General features: G+C 34.6%; 1 protein-coding gene across 7 annotated transcripts in view; it reads left to right on the forward strand.

The window, feature by feature from the left end:
- Nucleotides 1–21,211, forward strand: part of PCDH7 (protocadherin 7) — a 407,976-nt gene that overhangs the window by 55,784 nt on the left and 330,981 nt on the right. Inside the window, exon 2 of one of the 7 annotated variants that reach the window (XM_030832239.2) lies at nt 3,257–4,999. The exons of the other annotated variants lie outside the window; for them this stretch is intronic. Within the exon in view, the coding sequence (XP_030688099.1) occupies nt 3,257–3,334 (78 nt within the window). The 3' untranslated portion in view covers nt 3,335–4,999. Of the gene's footprint in view, nt 1–3,256; nt 5,000–21,211 lie in introns of those variants that run through there. 7 annotated transcript variants of the gene reach the window in all.

Below are 21,211 nucleotides of genomic sequence, written 5' to 3' on the forward strand. Positions count from 1 at the left end.
AAAAAAAATAATAGATAAACTTTCGATGTTGATAGTGGCTCTGCCCTGACTCAGCTCCTATATCATGCATTTATGCTCTAAAATATGAATGTCCACTTCTTGTCCCTAGATTGCAGAAACTACCATCAATTTGATTTTCTGTGTCATGGAATAGACTCTACTTTTTATATGATACCTTTTACTTTTCCCTAGATTTTAACATCAGTCAGAGAAAAAAAACAACGAATAGTCATAGAATCCTTTTACATATTGCCAGTTATATGGAAACACATTCAACACACTCTTGTACTTAATTTCTACTAGTTACATAGGTGTGTGATTTAGTTTTGAAGCATACCTAATAAAAATAAGTACAAACTAGATACATGTTCCTTTCAAAATATATATATTTCCTTATTTATGGTTTGGAAGTTTTTTCAGAATTATTAAGAGTGTGTCTATTCCTTTGTGTGAGTGTGAGTGTTTCTTACACCTAAATATGAATTCTTTTCCTATTCTCTGCATGATTCAGCTTCCCTCTCCTAGCACTAGTCACCAGTTGTTGGCCAGGGAAGTCTGGAAAAGAAGAACAAAGCTTTTATAAGTTAACTTTTTATTGATAATTTTTGATAATTAAATTCCCAGCTTATTTCAGTCTCTTTGGTTAGGAAATGGAAACTGAGTGAGATACAAAGATGGCCTGGTAAAACGTGCTCCAGGAATGGCTTGGTTTCGTCTCTCTCTCTCTCTCTCTGTCTCTCTCTCCCTCCCTCCCTCCCTCCCTCCCTCTCTCTCTCTCTCTCTCCCTCTCTCCCTCTCTCTCTCTCTCTCTCTCTCTCTCTCTCTCTCCCCCCCCCTCTGTGTGTGTGTGTGTGTGTGTGTGTGTGTGTGTGTGTGTGGCTTGTTGCCTAGGTGATAGAAGAAATTGAGGAGAATGGCTGACAGGGGAAGACAAAAGCTGTGTCTATACATCCTCAACAGAATAGGACCTCACTGAAAGATTGGTTTGGTCTGATTTACTAGAGCCTATCTCCTCAGTGGCAGTGATCTGAAAATTGTTTCCAGGGCCATTTTAATTAGCTGATTAAAATCAAAACAAACACATCCTTGTAACATCCATTTCTACCCTGACCCTCACCAATGATTGTTTTCAGAATGATGATTCCTAAGTAGTTCTGCTTGAGCTCAATAAGTGATTTGAGGTATGCACTTTTGTTTTTAAACATGAATCTTTAATGGTGAGGAAAGAATCCATTTTTCTTGGCTTCAGTGACAGGTGAATATTATTACACAGATGCTTTTGTTCTGTGCATCAAAACTTAAAACCACAAAAATGTGAAACCTGCCTTTACATAGTTAATTTGTGAAATGAGAGAGGTCTATTTTTCAATAACATTTTAATAAGAGGATTTCATTATGCTGAGTGGCAGTATGGTGACCATATTACATAAATGCATTCTAATTCTTGGATATGCTTTTAAGTTAAAAGTATGTAAGGTCTTGAAAATAGAAAATTAAACACTTTGACACCTCTGATTTCCTGTTTTTATTGTTTTACTTATTTATTCATTAATTGAAAATATATATACACATATTTATAGCCACAGCACTTATCAAGTATTTAACTATTTATTATTTATTTATTATTTAACTATTTATCAAGTATTCAACTACTTTTGTGAAGTTATTCATTTATACACACACACACACACACACACACATGCACACAGTACCTAACAGGAAGATCTAATGTAGTCTAGGTGTGCATTACTGCTACATCACTGTAGCTGGTTTGGGAATAAAAAACAATATCTCAAACTTTTAAATATTTAGCTTTCACCTTTGTATAAGCAGTTTTTAAATGACGTGTAGTGTTTGGTTTGTGTAAAATCAGATAAACTTTGTCCATCTTAAACTTACAACTTAAATCATGAACACTCACTTATCATAGATTCCTCGGTAAACTTGTCCTCTGTGTGTAATTGGCCATAAAATATCCCAAGTTATGTTAACTTTTAGACCTGCTAGAGAAAGAAAAAAAATGTTCTTTTTATTTCTAAGAAAAGATAAAAATTAATTTAATAAATTAAGACATTTTAAAGCTGCTTAATTTTATACAGCTAATATGGATAATCTGCAGTCAGAGCAATTTTTAAACACTTTATGCTCTTGAATATAAACAATTTTTAAATTAGACATTACCTTTTCTTATACCATTTATTTTCAAATGTGAGTTAGTTGATTATTCAGTGAAAGAAATCATTTACTTCTTTTTAACTTTGACTCTCATTTGCTGATGCACTGTGACATTGGAAATTAGGTGCAATATATATATTTTTTAATTCTTAAAATATTCTAATTCTTTTGGTAGTGAACTGTAGCACTTTTATTTTATTTTATGGAAGTGATTCATTATCTTTTTGGCAATATTCAAACTCAGTAAAGGTTTTCCTGACATCAACTGCACCATCAAACTGGAAACAATATTCTGTGTACTTTTTGGCACTCAGAGCAGAAATCAGCCTATTCGTCAGGTTCAAGTTCAGAGAGATAAATATTCAACACTATTTAAAACTCACATTAGCACCAATGTGATAGCACCAAAACGTTTTGAAGGAGTATTATCATCACTTTCATTCGTGGAAAACATTGCCTTCTTATGGTCATGACTTTGAAGGGGAGAGTAATTCATCCTTGACCAGAGATTAGCAGACCATTTGTTGATAGTGTGTAAATTGCTCAGATTTCTGTAGACAGTGAGCTATCTAATGATTGCATTTAGAGACTAGAAAGCTACTTTGAAGGGTGTGAACATTCAGATCAAGCTCACCTCCCAGAGATCTTAGGGACAGTACATTGTAAAAGCAGTGACAACAGAATTACCATTTCATTCTTCTTTGTATTTATCGTATAAATAAAGCCAGCAATACCCCCTCTCCTGACAGCCCCTCTCGGGGTGACATTTCATAGCATTCAAATACTTGAAGCCTGAAAAACAATTAATTCAATGTTTCTTTTACCATGCAAATATCTCTTGTCAGAGATAACATCCAAGCGATTAGCCAGCAGTATTGATCTAGGTGCCCCAGGGTTGTTAATTGTAGCTAGAACAGTTATGTCTCCATGACTTCTGAAAGAGGTTATGGCCACTGCAAATACATCTTAAAGAAGGAAAGAATACTATCAGCCAAGATGTGCATCCAAACTTTGGAACTAGGCTAGCAAAACCCTACTCACATCCCTGTAAAGCAGACATATATTTTTGTATTTTTTATAGGTGGATACAGTGCAGACCACGAAACCCCCTGGCCACATTGAGGAATCGTGTAAAATGAATGTATGTGCTCGTAAGTGAAATACATGTAATGTTCCAACTCAATGTGTTGGATCCTAATAGACCTGGATTTGTCTTGTGTAAAAAGAAATCGATTCCCAAGGGGCAGGACCACTAGCTGATTAAAATGAAGCTCTGATTTTGAAGAAAACAAAAATGGCTTTAAATTACAATCTCTGCAAAAAGGAATCAAACTATAATTTGCAACCAACTGAAAAAGAAAATCAAGCTCTCATACGGAATAAAGAAGGGATGTGAGAGAGGTTTTGCAATCTTATCAATTACTGTGCAGAAACAGAATGAAATATCATCATACTCAAGAGTATGAAAATAACAGAAAATTATTTTCCTTCAGTTTGCACTTGAATGGACTCAAGCAAAGAATGGAGATCTGTATCCTGTTACTGTTTATGGTTAATAAGGTGGAGATTAATATAGATGTGATTTCATTTGTCTTGCTTGAACTAATTGGATGCATTATGTAGAAATCACCTGAGGCTGTGCTAGATCAACAAAGAAAATGGAAGTATATACCTCAGGACTGAATTCCGCGAAAATTAGATTGTTCAAGGCTATTTCATAAGGCACAAAGAAGAAATGCTACTGCCAATCAGGGAAAGTGAGAAACTAGTGGACATGAGAGAAAATAAAATTTAGGTCAGTCTGATACTTGTTGAAACATAATTTATTATGGTGTAAAAGTAGAAGCTCACAATATATCTCACAGATACTTTACACAATTTCTGATTGAATTTAGGGTAAACTCTGTAAGTGTTAAAGGAATGTATGGCCATTAATTAATAGGAAACTGGCTTTTAAAATTTGTGGTCCTATGCATTTATGTATGCAGAGGAGGGCTTTTTAGATTTTGTTAAAAATGAATTGCATGCAGGAAGCACCTCTTTGCATTATAGTTACTTACTCTACTGAAGATACTGTATAAAGTATAATTTTTGTATGGGTGTGAGTGTATACGTATGCATTTGTGTGTGTGTGTATAAGTGGGAGGAGGTAAAATTTAATGATTGACATTTGCACTTTGGTTTGTTACCTAGAATGTAAAGAGGTGAGTAAACCGTCTTAAGCCATTTCGTATGTGCCATGATCATTATTAAAAATTATTATTCACAAAGGAAACAATTCTGAAGATAGAATGACTACTGCAAAGGTTCTCCAATTAAGTATGATATTTAATGCAATTGAGCCATTTAAATTAAAATGGTACCACTGTCTGGAAATAATGAGAGTAGGCTCTTGTGAAATCGGTTTGAAGACAGTCGGAAAGTCATACTATATTCCTTAAGGTCTCCACTCAGTGACAGAGGATGTGAATCACAGATTCTCTTAGAATAGATGAGACTGGGGAAATATTTGTGTTCTAACTATAACTTTTTAATCTACCAATAAGTTACATATGTTTTTTCCCCGTTTTTCTTCAGTGTAAATTATATAACAAGTGATCATATATTAACATAGATAAAATAGTAAGTATTTAAAACAGATTGACATATTTTTTGAGGTCACCATGTGCCATAATAATTTTGAAACTATTGTTCTCTGGTATTTGTATTCATTTCTCTTTATCTTACCCTTTAACTTTATAGTTGAAATTTTTACCTTTTCTTTCTACATGACAATCAACTGAAGCTGGTACCCTATCTATATTATTGCAGGGATTTTTGTCTTTATTTATGCTATTATAATAAATTATAAGTCTACAAACTGTATAATTCTATTGTATTGAATATTTTTCTGTGACCAAAATAATAAAAAAGGCTACTTTATAAAATGTCTGTATTTTTTTATTTTAATAGTCTCTTAAAACATAATGGGACGTGTAATATATTCATGTTGCTGGTTTTTAAACTACACGTTCTCTGCATCTTTACAATTTGAAAGTGAAGAGCTTAGCTACTTAAGATAAAGAGGAAAGGTTTGACAGAGATAAATTAGAGAATGTTTGGAGAAAAGCACCCTGAATGGGGTCAGGAGTCTTGATGCCAAATTTTACCCTGCTGTTAAACAGCCAGACCTCAAAGGATACATTTTTTGAGTTTTCAGGTGCTTAGATTTCTCATCCATAAATGATGGGTTTGGACTGCACTATCAGTTTTAAGATCATTTAAATTCTTGACTCTTGATAAGTAAACTTAATTCTTAGGTTTTGATAACTTAGAAATATTAACAGTGTGCTATGGGACACTGATTATATCAATAATCAATACTGATCATCCATATTAAGAGAATCATATGCTGTTTTCCACTAAAACTGACCCAAATCTCAACATACACCTTAGGGCCAAGGAAAAATATGAATTTATATTTTTTGCTGCTCCAACCTTAGTTTGACTTAATAGAAATATGTACTGAGGTACAAATAATCACGTCGGGGATCAATACCTCCCTCTAAGTTAATTGAACCAAGCAGCACCCAAGTACAAAATCACTCAATTTGTAACAGAGGAAATGTTTTTGGACTACCCTGAGTTGAATGCATTCCCTGGCAGAATATATTAAAGTGCTAGAACCAGTTTTTCTTGCTCTTTACCCCCCAAGGATTGATCAGCACATGAAGGTCCCCGTAACTTCAAAGGCATTTCTGTACTTGGATCAGCCTGGTTGGGTTCAGAGGAGAAGGAAACACTAGCCCCTGATGTTTATTGCTGTAGGCTCTTTCATCTAATAGTAATTCTCTGCGTAGGAGAAGCAACAGGCAGAGGAGTCTTGCAGCTGTTATAATTTCACGATTAATTTTTAGTCACAAAGTGCCTCACACAGAAAAACAGTACTTTTATTTTAGTTTCCTGCTACTACTCCAACTGGGAAAGGTCAGAGAAACAGTGGGAAGCAAAATGAAATCATACGTATCATTTGGATTTTTTTTTCATTGCAGTATACTGACTTGCAAAATAGTGTCACTTTCAATATCACAAAGATGGTGTGGATAATCTTCAGGGATACATATTTAGAGAATTGGTCACACTGAATTTTTTTTCATTTAGGTGAATTTCTGGCCATTTATGGAACTGATTTTGATAATAAAATTTAATGTTGTCAATCTAGTCTTTGTTTTACAAGATTAGAAATTTAGATAGGAGACTTGCAGGCTTCCACCTACCAAGCTTCTCCTAAGTCCCACTATTTCTAAATAAAACTTCTACCCTTGCCTCGTGCCTCTATCCATTTGGGAAAAAAAGTGGGGGAGCAAGGGGAGACTGCACTTGGCTCAAGATAAATGGCTATATAGAGCAGTGGAGCAACCATGAATGAGAATTACCAATTGAAAAGTTATGTCCAGAATTCATCAGATTGGATGCACATGGGTAAAACTTTTGCCAAGATATAAAAGAAAATTAAAATATTATTGGGAATTAAAATGCATGCTTTTGGTTTTAGTTCTTGTTATTTTTTTAACTGCTATTATTCTACCTCTCTGTTTTGGTAAATATAATTTAGCTGAACAGATTTTCATATTTCTCTGATAATTTTTTAAACTTAGGTTACCGAGAGTCAACTCTGTATAGATGATATATTAATTGCACTATTTAATATTTATATCAACCTCATGAGGTAGATACTATTATTGTCATGACACCCATTTTACAGATGAGGAAAATGAGGAACAGAGGGTTTTGGTAAATTTGCAAAGCTACAGAATTAGCAGGAGGTAGTGCTGAGCATTGAGCTCTGCCAGTCTGGTTTCTGAGGCTGCACTCAACAGGTGGGCCACAGAGCCTTCATGCCAAACACTATTATAGATGGGGGTTAAAGATAGGTTCTGGAACTATTTGTGGGTGCAGAGGTAAATTTTGTGGTTCCCTAGATCACATATCTATTAGTCTGAGTGAGGCCAATTCAGAATGCATGACTTAGATGTGAAAGGTATTCAAAAGTTCTAGCTCACTGAAATATTATATAAAGGTGGAATCTGTGATAAAAAGGTCTGTTCTAAATACTGTATACAGGGAAGAAGAGAAATTTTTCTCTAACTTACTTGCTTTGCATGCTTAAAATATATTAATATAAATATGGACTATTTGCATCAATTTTTTTTTTTTTAAATGAGGACTTTGCTGCTGGAATCTGGGTGGACTGAGGAAAATGGCAGCTGCATTCTTTGAATCAGGAGAGCTCCCAGTTTAATGGGAATTCCAGCCACGCAGGCTAATTATTACAATGCCATATGCTAAATGATGGACTATCACCGTGGTTAAGAGTTCAGGGTCTGGAATCCAGGCACCCTGGGTTTGAAACGTGGTTCACACACATAAATGATGTGACCTTTGAACAAATAACATCTCTCTGCTTCCATTTCTTCATATGTAATATGAAGTTAAAAACAGTATCTATCTCATAAATTAGTTGCGATGATTAAATGAGATTTAGCCAGGCAAAGTGAGTATGACATAACAAAAGCTCAGTAAACACTGGTAATTATTAATTTTCTTAGTGTTGTTTTTATAATTGACATGAATAGAGTGAGGTGGCTGTTGACTGATATGTTCATGGGCCAAAATAAACTCAGTATCACCGGCAAAAGTGAAATAAAAGGCACCTTACAGAAAAGTGTAATGACAAGCCCTCAGTATTCTCCATATGCTCTGGTGTGAAATTCAGAAAAATTGTGCAGGTCCGGGTTCTCCAGGGAAAATGCATCAGTTTCTGATCTGCTAGAGTTCAAATCTGGGAGCTCTGTAATTCTTTCAGGCATAGACAAGTGAAAGGAAATTGTGAAAGCTGAAATCAAACCTTTGTCATGATCCAATGACGAAAGTTTCCAAAAGGTTAAAGAACAATTTTTGGAGATCATTTTATCCACAATCATAAGGGAATACAGTTTTTTCTCATTATTAGTAGCTTAAAAATTGTGAAGCTTAAGAATGAGAGCTATGTCAGGTTATCATAAAAACTAAGGGTAATGCTGATTATGACAACCAATCCATAAATAAGTCGTTGTTATTCTTTGCAAGTATTTAATAAAGATCTATTCTATATGATTAGGGCTTTATTTTCAAAGTCCTTCATTAGGCAGAAAATAGTGCTGCATTTATTGGATGATAAGATTTGACTGTATGAAATATAAACAAAATAAATACTTGCTGAATTGAATTGGATCATATTTACTATAAAGGAAGCCAGTGGCTTTCATTTTAAATATAGTTATTGGTTAAGTAAGCATATTGGAGTGGAAAAAACAAATAAACAACCACTGAAAATGCTCAGTTTTGCCTATTTGAAACTACTTTTTAGATGAAATATATTGACTAACAATTGTGACTGTGGAAAATGTAGGCCTCAGAAGTGGCTCTGCATTTTTGGGAACGCATAGCATTGCTGGTGAAAACATGAGAAAGTTATATTTTAAGTTCATATCACAGTTTAGCATCTGAGCATCTGAAAAAAAAACGAAGCCAACTACAGATTTTTATTAGACCATGCGTTTCAGTAATTTTTACACTTTTTATGAAAAAGTTGGCTACTCTGTATTTTTGTGGATGTTAATACGTCTATAATAACCTATCTTATGCTGCTTTTTGTGAATTTCTAATGAGAAGTTAAAATTAATGTGATTAAAAATGAATATCTTTCTAGACTCTATCCTTAGATGTTTGGGGAAAAATGAACATTTCCGATTTTAAGAGATTGGAGTTCTGAGATCAGGTACAGCTCAGCCTGTTTTTTAATTGCCACTTCCCATTTTTGTCAGTGAAAATTCTATCTCAGTCGCAGCTGAAGGGGACCTTAGTCTCTAATCTTTCTTCTTCTCTCTGTGTCTAGCTGTTAAAAGGCGGATCAGCAAGGACTTTTTCTCCCCTATGTGTCAGTCTCATGAAAGCAGCAGACATTTGGTATATGCATTCCAGAAGGATCAGAAACTGGCTGCTTCCCGATAACACATTTCAAGTGGATATAGCATAGTCTAACTTTCTGCCAGTTGACTTTAAAACCCCTGCATATTTACTAATAAATCTGCCATTTTTTGGAACCCAAAATTGAAACTTGATTGGTAAAGTCATGTAATTGAAAAAAAAAATTGTTAAGGAAAACACTGATAATATTAAGGAAACAATTTATTACATGAGACTTTTTCATAATCCTATGATGACTTGTCAAGCAAATGCCTCACTATTTAGATGATGTTTGAGAACATGTTTTTGAGGATGTCTTGCTATTAGTACTACATTAAAAGAGGTTGTATTCAAATGAATACCAAGAATCTGTAGACACAGGATCTTTTAATCTTTCAATAAACCATTTTTAATACTAGGAAGAAATGCAGTACGTATCTTACTCCGGGGCTCCCCAGCAATCATGTGCTCGTGCCATCTGAGATTAACATTTGGATGAAAGAGCATGATTAGAGGATTCTAAATTAGTGGTTACCAAGTTGAAATGACACAAAAGTTAAAACAAAGTAATACAGCAATCTATTTCATGCAATCTATTTCTTATACCAGTTAATTGGGCAGTTTAATTAGCATGATGTTTCATGTTGTGGCCTAAGCCATTGTACTCCCAGTGGGTGTAATGGAGACAATGAAAAAAGAAAAAAAGAAAGCTTTAGAATTGTTGATGGTTGTATCACATGCTACCAGAATTTAAAATAATTCTTTATTTTAAAAGAAGAGAACATACATATGCTTTTTTTTTCTGAATCCAGAACAGATTTTTTAAAAGAATTTTTATGGTATGAAATACTTCCATCCACGAATTAAAAGCCTATCAAATATGTGCAAGTGTTAACTGAAGTACATTTTAAGTTCCAAGTGACCACAAGTAAATGACAAGTAAATGACTAAAGGATACACTTCGATAAAAAAGAAGTTCCATTTACGATTTTGAGATAAAAATATGTATTAGGGTGATCATATTTTTGAAAGTATAATGTGGTGATTGATAGGATTCTATTAAGGGCCACTGAAATGACTTACAAAGGACTGCATTTTGGAAAGGGACAATGGAACTCTGCTTTTGGACAGGCCTGAGGAAAAACAAATATGCATCTTAGAAATAATTTATAAAATAAATGACATGAAAGGGGTCTCTCATCCTTCCTTCCCTCCCCAGTGAGAACATATTCATATTGTGTGTGTTTGACTTTATCACATGAAATGGAAGTTTCTGCTGAGCCAAAGACAGTCATCTGCCAGCTGATTGGTTCTGCCTTTTTACAACAGTAGAAAGAATGGCCGTATTAGTTATGAATATTGAGCCATAAAATATAGCAAACCTTCTGGAGGTACTTTTCTCTTCATTTTACACTGTTGACAATTCAGAACTTGCAAAGAAATAAAATATTTTGAGGATATGACTAATATACCTAGATTTTGTCAAGTTTTCTTTCCCAATCACTGAACTCTTGGCTACCTCCTCATGGATATATCATTAGGCTATTCGTTTCCGTTGAGTTTGCATACTATAGTAGGTCCAGAGGGCTTTTTTTTTTCCTTTCAAAAATTATTCTGTAGCCTCCTTTGGCAGTTAATGTATGAATGCCACTTGGAATGTAACTTTGGTTATTATGTTGCTCACAGATATTTTATTGTACACAGAACTGAATATTTATAGAAATCTAAAGACACTGTTATACAAAACCTTATAAAGAGAAAAAAGCAATTGTTTTCCCCCTGACTCTTTCCCTTGTCTAACACATCAATTCAAATTGCTCCCTTATCACGTAGCAGAAATTTTGGGCAAATGGGATAGGAAGTATATAAAAATTGTGGATCTTTAATTGATAGTATATAATCAATTAGAAGTTCTATTTTCTAAAATAAGGACAATGGAACTTGTGATAAAAATAATTCAGTAAACATTTGTGCTAGGATGAAGACAAAGATGTGTGATTCTTAAGCTTCTTTCTTTTTAGTTGTTATTACATCTTCAGATGATCAGAATGTTGCAATTTAATTTTTGGTCTGATAGTTACCTGATAACGATCTGATCTGTGAGTGATCTTTCCGTTTAAATACATTTACTAAGTATTTGAACTGCTGTATTTTGTCCTCTCTTGGGGTTCCTGTGAAAATATATGACTTAAAGGTATATATAATTCATGAATTAAAAGATGAAGTGTTTAGAGCATTGATTATGGACCAGTCTTTGAGACTTTGGGCAAGCTACTTAACCTGTCATGTATTTAAATGAAGATAATAGAAGTCTTATGGTAATATTAGGAAAAGTGCATCAATTAGTATGCTATATGTTATATGTCATATAATGGGTTAATATAAGTTGATATATACCACTTATGGCCATGCCTGGCATGTGGTGAGAATGTATAAATAACAGCTATTATTAAAGAAAGGCTCAGAAATTGACACCAGTCATGTAGCTATTCACTAGTTGAGCTAAGATTCCAGAAGCACTTTGAACACAATACACAATAGTGCCCGCCATATAGTAGGTGTCTCTGAGTGCTATCTGCTATTAAAAATAGGCAAATTTGTTTTACACCAAAAACACTGGTCATGAGTTAGTTTGAGATTCGAACTTCAGATATGCCTGACTTTAAACCCTTATTTCCTTAAACCCTTACACGAATTTAAACTTGATTTTAGAATTGTTTTTTGATGTGGACCAAACAAACTTTACAAATAAGCTTGCTGTTTAGTATGTGTTGGAAAGGTATTTTGGGGATTATTTAGAACATACAAACGTGCTTATAAAACATGGTAATATTTATAAATGAGAATATTATAAAACATGATCAATTATCAATGGATACTTTGAGCTGTTTCCATGAGTCTCTTAACATTTAGAAACTACTCATTAAAACAAACAATGGTGAAATATCTAACAGGTTTATTTATTTATTTCTAGTAGACTTCAACAGGGTAATTTGGTAAGCTCATATTCTCACTTTCATTTTCTTCAAATATTTGGAGTTATATTAATCAAAATAAATTAAGTGATTAATTATGTTAATCACTGTCGTAATTGTGGGGAGCACCTTTTATACTGTGACATGTTCTTTTCAGCTATTGCTGCATCATTTGTGTTGCCATTCAGTTTTGTTTAACTGTGAGGAATGTTTTATTTCAGTTTTCTTGAAATAGTTTGCAGTAATTTTTCTATTAACTTGTTTTATTGACTACTTTTCACGTAGAGGTTTGTAAGGCTTAGCACCATCCTCCAGTTGTCACCATTACTTGCTGTTTAGTTGAACTTGAAACTGATATGCCCTGATGACTGTTATTAGAAGTTACTCCACTTACTGTGTCATCTAGCAATATTGGATCATAAAAATATGTGTTAAATAAAGAAAGCTGTCTCGTGCTTTTTTTGTATGTGCTAGTGGCCAGTGATCAAGACTGTGAGATAAAATAGATCATGGCTAGGTATGGAGAGCATGGTTGAACTGCTATTAAAGTTGTGTACAAAGTATACATAATGGATTCAGATATTACACCGAAGGCTAAAGTATCCCATACATTGCCACCGCCAAATCTTGCAAGGACAGAACAACTTGCTTCTTCTTAGGCCATGCTCAGGAACATTTAACACCTGATCATTTCTAATTAATACATTTCCAATTTCTTAATTTAGAATCATATTCCTCTGACTCTGATCTCCGTTTCCCATTTATACTTTTCATTCTTTTCATGAACTCGATGCTTCTGTTAAGCTTGGTAAATTTCTAGTGACTTTACCTACTTCACACTTTCCTACCAGTTTATCTTAACCTATACTGTTATCTCCTTCAGCAAATCTGTCTTCTAATTTTACATGAGTGAATCCTACCTTCCATGATTCTTCTTTTATAAGCTGTTTCTGATTACCAGGTCGTGAGTGTTAATGTTAAGTCATTTTATCTGTGTGATTTTATGTTACCTGGAGCTTCCTAACTTTAATGATGGAATCTTTTTGTGCATGTAAGTGAATATATGTATTATTTTATTATTACACCATAATCTCTTCACTGGGAAGATCCAAGCCTGAATCATATTTGCTGTCTCCACCCAGTTCTTAGCAAAGTGCCTTGCTTATGGTAAGTTAGTAGATGCTTATTAAACAGTGATTGAATTCATTTGTTGCTATAAAGGGGATTTTTTTGTGATTTTAGGGCATTCAATGTAATGTATAAATAGTTATTCAATAAATATTTATTGCATTGCTACAATAGATTAGGTGCAGTGGATGTCATATTCCTATAAAGAATTAACTGCTGGGTAACAGTTGGGGTGATGTGCATCTGTTTATATACATAAATATCATACGTCATGTACACTCTGTGTGTTACTCGGGATCTACTCTATTGCAGAAATTCTGTTATTACCAAGATAACTATATTACCCAGATGTGATAACTACATGGTACCAAGAGTAAGGGGTCTGGTGGAGGACAAGTAGATGCCAAGGCAGGATGATATAAAAGGAGACTGGGAGATAGATCAAGATGTAAATGGCATTAGATTTCATGTGAAGGAGATTCAACTTGATCCTGGGAGAAATGGGAGTCAGACAGCAGAGGTCTTTAAGTACAGGGCAGTGGAGGCCATGATTTGCTAGGGGAATAACTCTCAAAGCAGTGGGAACAAAGCTCCAGAGAGGGAAGAAACAAATAACCCTAAAGGAATCTGGATTGTGCCTTAACGGAGACATATTTCTCTTAGGCTTGGAATTCTATGCCATTAGTGGCCACACTTTATGTGGAATAAGAAGTAGTAGAGACAACAGCTCTCTTTGGTCATTTCTTGGCACCAATATAGTGCTCTGCTCTAGAGACTTATTTCCTTATTCTAGACTTATTCTAGAGGAATTAGAATAGTTAATAATAAAAGAAATACATATAAATGCATGGTTTCTAAAATCCATAGACTTGAAACTATTCTTTAAACGTGGAGTTCAGTCCAACTTAAAATGTTTATGTGTGATGATTTGGCAAATCTATATGATGCTGAGATATAGATAGAAAGCATCATTTAAATATAAAATTCTTTTGCTGTAATACTGACTCTCAAAAAAGACTTTCCTTGATGTTAAGCTATGATCTCGATCTCAAGTCATGCTTGGAGACTATCTTGAGGCTGAAGGCTAAAAATCATTGCTCATCAAATCGATGCCATACCGTTTCTACCTCTATCATTGTCTGAACTCACTCCTCAAGCTATAAGCTGATTATTATTTCACACTTTACCCAAAAGTATTTTTATTTTGACCTTGCAGCATATCATTTTCAGTGGTTTTTGCTTGCTTTTGTGTGTCATGGTTTTAAAAAAAAGAATTAATGCCACAGATAATGCAGATATGGCTTTCACAGTTCCGCTGTTTATAAGGCTCACTGTTTTCTTTTGAAAAAATAAAACAATTCATAGGATTTCACTTGTAGTGAGACTGTTCTGGCAGTTATGTAACAGTGGAATTTTTAAGGATCATCAATACTGAAGGCACAGCCTGCAGAGTTACTCTTTTTTTCATCTTTAATTCCAATTAAAAGATACATATTCTATTAGACTAGATGCTTTCTGCCTGGATGTTTTCTGTGTGATCTTTGACTTGCAACCAAGGAAATGTAGCTTCAATCTGTTAGAGCTGAATGGGACTACAGTATGCCATGGGCTATCTAGTGTTTCAAGAATTTAGAACCCCTGGTCTATGAATAATGATTAATATGTGTTACTAACATTGTTAAATTTTCCAGCAAAGATGTCCTGTAAAGTTATTCTGTGTTGCTGAAATTATTCTTAATATTCATATAATGCAGACATTGCACATATCCTATGTATGCAAAGTATTTAAGCCACAGTTCTATAGATAAATATCCACATTCTCGATGTGCAATTTTCAAAATGCCTGTTTTATACTTTATTATAAAATTTATGCAAAATCCTGTATAAATCATATTCAGTATGCTTTTTAATATAATTGTTTAAACAAAAGATTGTAATTTTGTTTGAAATTTTTATTGTGTTTGATAGGTTTCAGAGGGAATACCATCATGCCTTTAATGTTGCTGTTATCCATGGATTGGCAGTTCACCACGTCTTCTCTAATTGAAAGACTTAAATGTTTTCTTTTAAAAATTAACTTAGAAATCCAGATTGTCTTACTAATATTATTATGAAAAGCTACAATCTGTGATATACCATATTGTCAGAATATCTTACCATTGTATATAACGTAGAATTTTCTCAATGCTTGATTTGCCGATTCTGAATGTAACTTTTCTTGATATCATAAGTGAAGTATGTCGAGAATACGAATGTCAGTGTTGAGTCATGTATTGACTGCTGAAGCATTAACAAATGGAGTATAAAAGTATAAAAGTTCTGGATTATATTGGATGCACATACACATATATCTAAATATACATATTTAGATATATAATAAATATTTTGAAATATATATTTTCTCTATATGTCTGTTTCACATATTCATATATATGTCCATATATATTATTCATACATATTCATATATGTACATATATATTTCAGAATGTATTTTTCTATTCTGAGTCACCAGAGAGAAACAATTACTCAAAAATAATTACTGAATACCACTTTAGCCCAGACACTGTGCTTGAGTCTGGGAATATAAATGTGGGAAAGATGCCATCTGTGCTTTTAAGGAACTAGTTACCAAGAGGGTCAGATGTGTTACAAGTGCTATAGGGCAAAAGAGATAAAGAGGGAAAGTGAAGTCATTTGGGAATAATACAAGAAGCTTTTGCGTTGAAGCTTACAATAAATTAAGTTTATTTAAACTAAGGAGGGAAGAAAGGCATTTCAACTGGAGAAGAAATCATGAGCAAAATAATGAAAGCATCAAAATTAATCATTTATTTGGTAAAAGACACATCATCCAGTTTGGTTAGAGTATAGGGAACATGGGAAGAGTGACTAGATATGAACTGGAAAGATTAAGTAGATTCAGCTCAAGAGGAGCCTTGAATTTTATGATTAGGAGTTTGGGTTTATCCTGTGAACATGTGGAAGTTACTGCAAGTTTTCAAGCAGGGGTATAATGCAATACTTGGTTTAGAATGATGGCTTTGTGGGAAGAATGGAGGGCAGTTTATAGTAAAAGTACTAGAGAAAGGGATACTTGTTAGGGAACTCGGATAGTCTGATAAAGTCTGATCATGTGATTCTGATGCCACGACTTTGGAGACAGATCAAGAGGTATATGGACAGATGGATGTAAAATGTTTGGCAGATGACTGGAGGTTGGGGAAGAGAGGAGAGGAATGGAAAATAATTTTGTTTTAGATTTTAGTTTTGAGCATTTTAATAAGAAAGTGGAATTTGAAATGTAGGAGATTAAGCTTGGGAAAAGAAAGAATTAAACAGTTCATCTACATTTAGTGATAGCTGACTCCAGTCAAGTATATGAGCTCCCTAGGGAGTTCACAGAGAGTGTAAAAACAGAAGATGGCAAAGGACCAATCTTGTTGAGATGTGGGGAAGACACCATAAAAGAAGTATATGTAGAATCTGAAGAAAACTGCGATGAAAAGCTGGAAAAAATGGAAAGTGTTTCTGCTCATAGATGTCCTAATAATAACAATATCAAAAACAATAATAATAGCAAAAATTGACTTAACTTTTACTAGTCACTAAACTTTTTTTTTTAGTCACTAAACTTTGCACTAAAAATATTACACAGATGAGCTCATTTAACCCTAATAATAAAATTTATTTTCAAGCAATAGAAACCAAGTTTACAATTTAGCATTTTAGACTGAAGATGGCTTTTGGAACTAACAGATGGGGCTCACAAAGTGCTAGCGGAGGATAAACATGCTCAGGAAAGAGAAAGGTCCATTCCAGCTCCAGAGGGTAGAAGTCAATTCAGAGGTTAGCAGGGGTTGGTAAACTGTTCCTTTCAAGCTCACTATTCAGACTCCAGAGAGGGAATGCTGAAATAGCCTTTTGGGGTAACCTGTCAACCTTTTGGTTGACAAGAAGGGCAACACACTTTGAATAACAGTTTTACCAGACTAAATTCAGTGGGTGAAAGTAATTTCCTCAAAGGACCCTGAGGTATCCTTAAAAGTGACCCATACATCCGCAATTTACATAGGAGGGCACTAAATCTTACGGACTTTAAATGGCTTTCCCAAATTGAAACAGTTAGTAAGTAAATGTATTCATATTAAAGCCAAACTCCCAGCATTCAGATCAAGAAAACTGAAGAGTGAGAAAAGCGTCCTTTGTGTAGCATTTCGAATAGTTTCATCAGCATGGTAGCCAGCTAAGATTACACCAGATTTTATGGAGCCAGTTTAAGTAAGCAGAGCCATTGAATGCAAGGTCCTTTGCCAAGAATCTTTGTAGGAAGGAAAAGAAAACAGCAACTTGATGGTGGAAGAGGGGAAGAAAGATCTTTTTTTTACAAAATAGGAAAATTCAGGTAGGTTTGTATGTTGAAAGAAGGTTAGAGGTTGAACGGAAAAGAGAAAGCACATTGATGAAACAAGATCTTGGCAGAGGCAGGAACAGTGGAATCAAAAGGTCAGATGAACAAGAGAATAAGGATTCTTCTTCTTAGATGCAAAGTGAAGTCCCAGTGAGTAAAGATACCAATAAATTTGGAGACATAGAGGAGAGAAGTAGAGGGGGTTCATGCTTGATAGTCCCAATGTTCTCAGTAGTAGGAGGTGAAACCATGTGTTGAGGTTGAGGGGAGTGAGGGTGAGAGTGGGGGATCTGAGGAGGGTGTGGTAGGAACAGCTGCTGTGTGGAATGGGAAGACCAGCCAAGTAGGAATGAGTAATAGGGCTGCTAAGCAGCTCTGAGAGTTCAGCTGACATCGGAAATCATAAATTTGTAGCAGAGTCAATCAGCACGGTTATTCAATTTTCTCAGTAACTCTTGGCAGCCCAGGAGGAGGAGGAGAGCAAACAGATGGTAGGATTGATTTGGTAATGGGATTGGCAAGGCCGCTGTGAGAGAGGGTCAAAGAATGGGAGAATCAATTGCACTCCTGAAAGTGTGTTATCAGGGGGATCACAGTTAGAAAGAGATGACAGTCAAGCCAGGAAAGAGCATCAGCCTTTGATGCCTAAGAGGAATTTTTGTGGGCCTGAGTGGGATGGGAATGAGAAAAGAGAATTTCACAATTCTGGATAGTACAATAGAACACTTTTTGTTTAGAAACAATTTATTTTGTATCTATGGGTATGGATTGCCAAAGCTGAGTGGGAGTGTCGGCCACTGAATATAGGGGTAAAAGAATTTTGAAGCTAAATAGATGAATGAGTCATCCAAGTCATCTAGGATAGTGACAAGTGATAGAAGAAAAAAACCCCAAAAATGAAAAAACAAACAAGCCAGCTGCCAAATTATTCTAGTGAATTGATGAAGTACTTGTCGATGACAAGATTTAGAAGACAGATGGTTTGATTGATTGTTTGGGTTTTGTAGACATAGGGCTTATTGAACTGAGATAATAGAACAGTGTCTCAGAATTAGGAGGGGAAGTGCAAGAGAATGTCCCTCTTCCTCTTTACCCTGAGATAGGAAGATGATTACTGTGTTTTACAGTGTTCTAGAATATAATGAAATCTAAATTCAGTGGTCAGTTCTGTCTCCTTGTCTAAAATGTTGGCATTTGAGTGGTTGTTCACTCCCTCTCCCTGGAGCACTTCTTATCACCATCTTCACTTGGTTTTCCTCTCCATTGCTGACTACATCTTCTTAGTCTCCTATGCTGCTTCTACTAAATATCTGAGTCATGTGGTGCCCCAGGATTTTGTTTTTATGTATTACCATCCCAGGCTTCTCACCTGGGCTCCATACTCAATACAACTACCTATTCAGCTTTTCCACTGGTAAAGGCAGTAGTACCCAGTGGCCATGCAGCAGGTTCTGGCACCAGATTCTCCATGACTCTATTAACTGGCTGACTAGGGCAAATCTCTCTGTAATTTAGTTTTCTTTTTTTTTTAGTTTTAATATTTTTTTAACATCTTTATTGGGGTATAATTGCTTTACAATGATGTGTTAGTTTCTGTGTAATTTAGTTTTCTTAATCTCTAAAATGAGAATGATAATAAGAACTAATTCATGGGGTTCTTGGGAGGATTAGGTAAAAGATATAAAAAATTAAATATACAAGTGTATAGAGGTATACTTGGCACAGAATAAGTGCTCAGTAATTGCTAGTTATTATTATCACAAACATAACAGAGTAAAAGTAGAACCATTGAGTTTTTTCCTCATATACCTCAGTTTGCCATCGTCATAAATCTTCCTCATGTGAGTGAATAGTACTGATATCCACTCACTTTCTTTTTAGAGGAAAACCCCTGAGATCATCTTTTGCTCTTTTCCCTTATATGCCACCCCAATCCCTCAGTAATTTCTATTACCTTCACATCAAAAATTTATACCAAATCTGACCATTTTTCATGACCTTCTTGTCTAAATCGTAATCCAAGCCACCAACATCTGCTGTGTCTCTGATTCTACTACGCTCCCTGCAATACCCCTAGAGTGTTATTTCTAAAGTGCAAATGCAAACATGTCTTTTCCCTGTTTAAAATCTGCCAGTGTCTTTCCATTACAACGAGAATAAAATCTGATCTTCCAAAATGGTCTACAAGCATGACCTGATTAGGTACCAGCCTGCCTCTGGGACCTCAACTCCTTTCACTCTCAGAATGACTCACTAAACCAAAGCCACCATGAACCTTTGTTCTGTCACTCAAACATGCCAAAAGATTTCCTCCTGCAGAGACTTTGAACTTGTTATGCTTTCTGTTTGGAACACTCTTTCTCCCCTCCAGTCTTCGTATGCCTGCCTCCTCTTCATCATTTAAATCTCACTTCAGATATCAGGTCCTCACAGAGGCTTCCTTGACCCTCTTCATCATGATGCTCTATTGTATAGGTTTGGTAGCACTCATTTGGATCTGCAATTTCCACCCAAACCTTAGTTCGCCCAAAATGATCACACCTAAATCTGGGGAAATAAAAAAATCTATCATAGAGTTTCATTTGATTTACTTGATTATTTACATTTTGGTCATCAGAGTTCTTAAATTTTATTTTTGTGTATACTTGTTCATATAAGTAAAGTGATTATTAGATGATGCACTGGTGTCTGCTGGTGTATTAGGCATTTGGAATGTTGTAAGCATCTCTAGCATTCCTCTTCACATTTGTAAAAGCTGACGTGAATAAAATAGTACTTGTTTTGGATCTGGAGTTCTCTTGGAAAACTACTGTTTTTGGAAAATGAGCTATTATTCTTTTGATTTTTATCGAAGATTTTATATATATATATATATATAATAGAAGGAACTGCTAAAATGACTTGAATGTTGTATTTAAGCCTATAAGTACTTCACTTGAATCATGAATTATTTTATTAATAAGGTTAACATATCAGAAGATAATAATTGTTATATCAATAGTTCTCCAAAGTGTAATCAATGAAATACAAACAAAACCAAGGTATTGTCTTCCTTACATTCACTTTCCTTTTGAGTAAAGGAATGCAAAACATACTTATTATTTCTGATGCAAGGATACATATTTACTTGAGAATCCATGTGTTGTGATTATAAATATCACTTGGGATCAAGATATTGACTACGGAGGCATGTTCATGGATTACTGTTTTAAGGTAGATATATGAGGATATCAGGCATGCATGACCTGCAATCATGGGCTTTCCACTACAAAAATAGAATAGATTCTTATTCATCAAACATAATGTCATGTTTGCAGCCCCAACTAACTCCTTATAATCACTTAAGATTTGGATATAAAATTAGGCTTTCTACATGTAGTCTGAAACCACAAATATTACATTTCTGGATTCTGGTTGCATTTCTAAAGATAGGGTGGAGCAAGTATTCTAACTTGGCAGCTAAATATTATTACACTTGTAGGCCTAACCCAGCACATATTGTAACAGTCATCATCTGTTTGTGAAAAAGAAAATTTGG

The sequence above is a fragment of the Globicephala melas genome, chromosome 5, assembly GCF_963455315.2.
Source record: "Globicephala melas chromosome 5, mGloMel1.2, whole genome shotgun sequence".
In the NCBI taxonomy this organism is placed as follows: domain Eukaryota; kingdom Metazoa; phylum Chordata; class Mammalia; order Artiodactyla; family Delphinidae; genus Globicephala; species Globicephala melas.